General features: G+C 40.4%; 1 protein-coding gene across 1 annotated transcript; it reads left to right on the top strand.

Moving 5' to 3' along the window:
- Nucleotides 1-694: 694 nt before the first annotated feature.
- On the top strand, nt 695-1,696 carry LOC149002382 (uncharacterized). Its single transcript, XM_089138705.1, has one exon. It carries the CDS (start codon nt 695-697, stop codon nt 1,694-1,696), a length of 1,002 nt encoding a protein of 333 aa, XP_088994831.1.
- The last annotated feature ends 1,285 nt before the right edge of the window (nt 1,697-2,981 follow it).

Raw genomic sequence — 2,981 nt, 5'->3', positions numbered from 1 at the left:
TGGAAGGCCAAGTTACTCTCTCAAGCGGGGCGTGAGGTCTTGATAAAATCGGTAGCTTCAGCTATCTCATCTTACTCGGGCTCACATTTTATTCTCCCTAGTGCAGTCCAAGATGAAACAAGGAAAGCAATCTCCAACTTTTATTGGGGACAGACCGAAGAGGAACACAAGACCTATTGGATGTCTTGGTCTAGACTATGCAAGTCAAAGGAGAAAGGTGGTCTAGGATTTTGGGATCCTACTCTCCATAATTGGGCTCTTCTTTTTAAAGTAGCTTGGCGACTTTGGGCACAGCCAAATTCACTTTGGGCTAGATTTATTAAAGGCATCTACTATCCTAATTGCAGCTTTCTAGAGGCAAGGAAAGGATCTAATACATCTTGGGCCTGGCAAAGCATATTGAAAGGCCGAGAGGTCTTACAATTGGATCTACTTTCTGTTGTGGGAGATAGGGTTAACATCTCAATCTGGGATGACAAGTGGATTCCAAGGCTTCCTTCCTTCAAAATTCAATCTCCCAGGCCTATTTCTACTATTGTTAGATGGGTCTCCGATCTTATTGAGCCCATATCAAAGTCTTGGAATAGAAAGTTGTTACAACAGTTATTTACATCTCATGAAGTGGAAGCAATCTCCAAAATACAAATTGGACAAACCCCAATTTGTGACTCAGTAGTTTGGGGAGGATCGGCAAATGGAGTTGTCTCGGTTAAAAGTGCATACCATCTTCTATGTAACCGAAGGGATTCTCGTGCGAGTTTGGCTCCTTCCTCTTCTCGGCGACACAAGTGGGATGGTCTCCGATCTTATTGAGCCCATATCAAAGTCCTGGAATAGACAGTTGTTACAACAGTTATTTACATCTCATGAAGTGGAAGCGATCTCCAAAATACAAATTGGACAAACCCCAATTTGTGACTCAGTAGTTTGGGGAGGATCGGCAAATGGAGTTTTCTCGGTTAAGAGTGCATACCATCTTCTATGTAACCGAAGGGATTCTCGTGCGAGTTTGGCTCCTTCCTCTTCTTGGCAACACAAGTGGGATGAAATTCCTCAAAAGGTATGGAAACTGATTTGGCAAGTGCAATGCTATCCAAAGATTAGAAACCTACTATGGAAATTTCTGAATCAAGCAATTGCCACTGGAGAGAATCTACTTACCAGACAAATCAACGTTGATCCAATCTGTAGAAGATGTCATGGAGTGGTAGAATCAGCTGATCATGTACTGTTTGACTGTGATATGTCTAGAGCTTTGTGGTTTGGGCTGGGACTTTCAGGATGCATTGAAGCTCATAATCAAATCTCTCTCTCAGATGTTCTTAGTAATTGGGAGAAATTACACTTCCTGGATAAAGAGACTAAGATTAAAATGCTAAGTCTCTTTGGTTTTGCTTGCTGGAACATCTGGATTGCAAGGAATGACCTAATTTTCAGAGGCATCAAATGGAGCCCTGATGCAATCGTAGAGAAGACAAGGAAGAAGCATAAGGAGTTCTGGGAATTATCAAAGGCAGTTTCTTACCCTGTAAATCTGATCTCCAAACGATGGGAAACTCCAATCGGCCACTCGCTAAAGATGAATACTAGACTTCTCCTTTTCAGCAGAGGAAGACAGAGCAGGCATCAGATTCATCCTGAGGAACTCAAGTGGAACTTGTATCTGGGCGACATTGGTTCCTTGTTCAAGTTCTAGTATCTTCACAAGGGAAGCAGTGGCTCTGAGGGAGGCGATGCTCTGGGCGGAGGAGAAAGCTATTTCTTCAATCTTCTTTGAATGTGACTCAGAAGTTCTGGTGTGTGGTATTGTGGATCATAGTCTCCCCTGCCAAACGGAAGCTATGTGTGTGGTAGAGGATATTCAAGCTCTACTTTCCTCATAAACAAATTGGGTAGTTAATCACATTTCTAGATGGGCCAACTCTGTGGCTGACAATCTAGCTAGGAAGGCCCAGTCCATGGCAAGTAGAACTGTGTGGGCTAATTTCACTCATTGGCTTCTTAAAGCTTGTAATCAAGATGTCTTGGGCTTTTCTTGCCCCTCTTTCCATTAAATTGGCGTTTACCAAAAAAAAAAAAAGACACTTTGCCCGACACTTCCATACAATTTTTCTTGTTAACAAAATAACGACAACGATTATTTGATGCAATGCATCTGTGTTTTTTTCTTTAGAGCTGAGCAGTAGTCAATATATATATAGAAAGAGTTTTCTATAGAATATAGAATAATGGGGAGAGAATTTCTTAGTCTTATTTGGATGAAGTGTACATCCTGTTGATACATGAAGGGTGTATAGAGTTCGAGATGGATATACACAATCGCACAAGCTGTCATGATAAGACCCTTAAGTTGGAGTGTAGAGATTTTGAATGCACAACTAGGACAAGAGGCAATAGAATTGGTCCTACCTAAGAGCCAACAGAGCAAATGTGGAACTCTTTATTGGTTGAATAAGCCCTAGTTCAAAACGGCAATTAATCTCAACATGTTTTGTTCTCTTATGAATGATGGGATTGGCTGCAATATATAAGCCTGCTTGGTTATTATAATATAATAGCGTTGGTGTCTCAGCAGGCAAGACAAAATCATAAAGGAGGAATGTCAATCAACTGACTTCACAAGTAACTATTCCACAACATGATATTTTACCTCTGCTGAAGAGCATGATATATCATGTTGTTTATTGGTCTTCAAAAAGACAAGTCTCTCCTACAATGGTTTATGTATTTTGCTCAAAACTCCGCAGTAGATTATAAGAAGGCTGTAACAATGATAGACACTAAAAGTCTATGTAATATTATTTCTTTTTTCGTATAAAAAAAAAAAAAAAAAAAAAACAAGTCTCTCTCTCCCAAATGGATGCAATAATTGATACTAGAACGGTGCAATATCGGGCAAAATAGTGAACAAATTGTACCTACTACAATGTCTTAGACTCCAGCTTGAGGGGAAGTATGGGCAAGTATGGATTGGATCTCGT

This window comes from Hakea prostrata, chromosome 10, assembly GCF_041222555.1.
Source record: "Hakea prostrata isolate BN-2017 chromosome 10, UWA_Hpros_2, whole genome shotgun sequence".
In the NCBI taxonomy this organism is placed as follows: domain Eukaryota; kingdom Viridiplantae; phylum Streptophyta; class Magnoliopsida; order Proteales; family Proteaceae; genus Hakea; species Hakea prostrata.
This window is presented reverse-complemented; position numbering and strand designations above follow the sequence as displayed.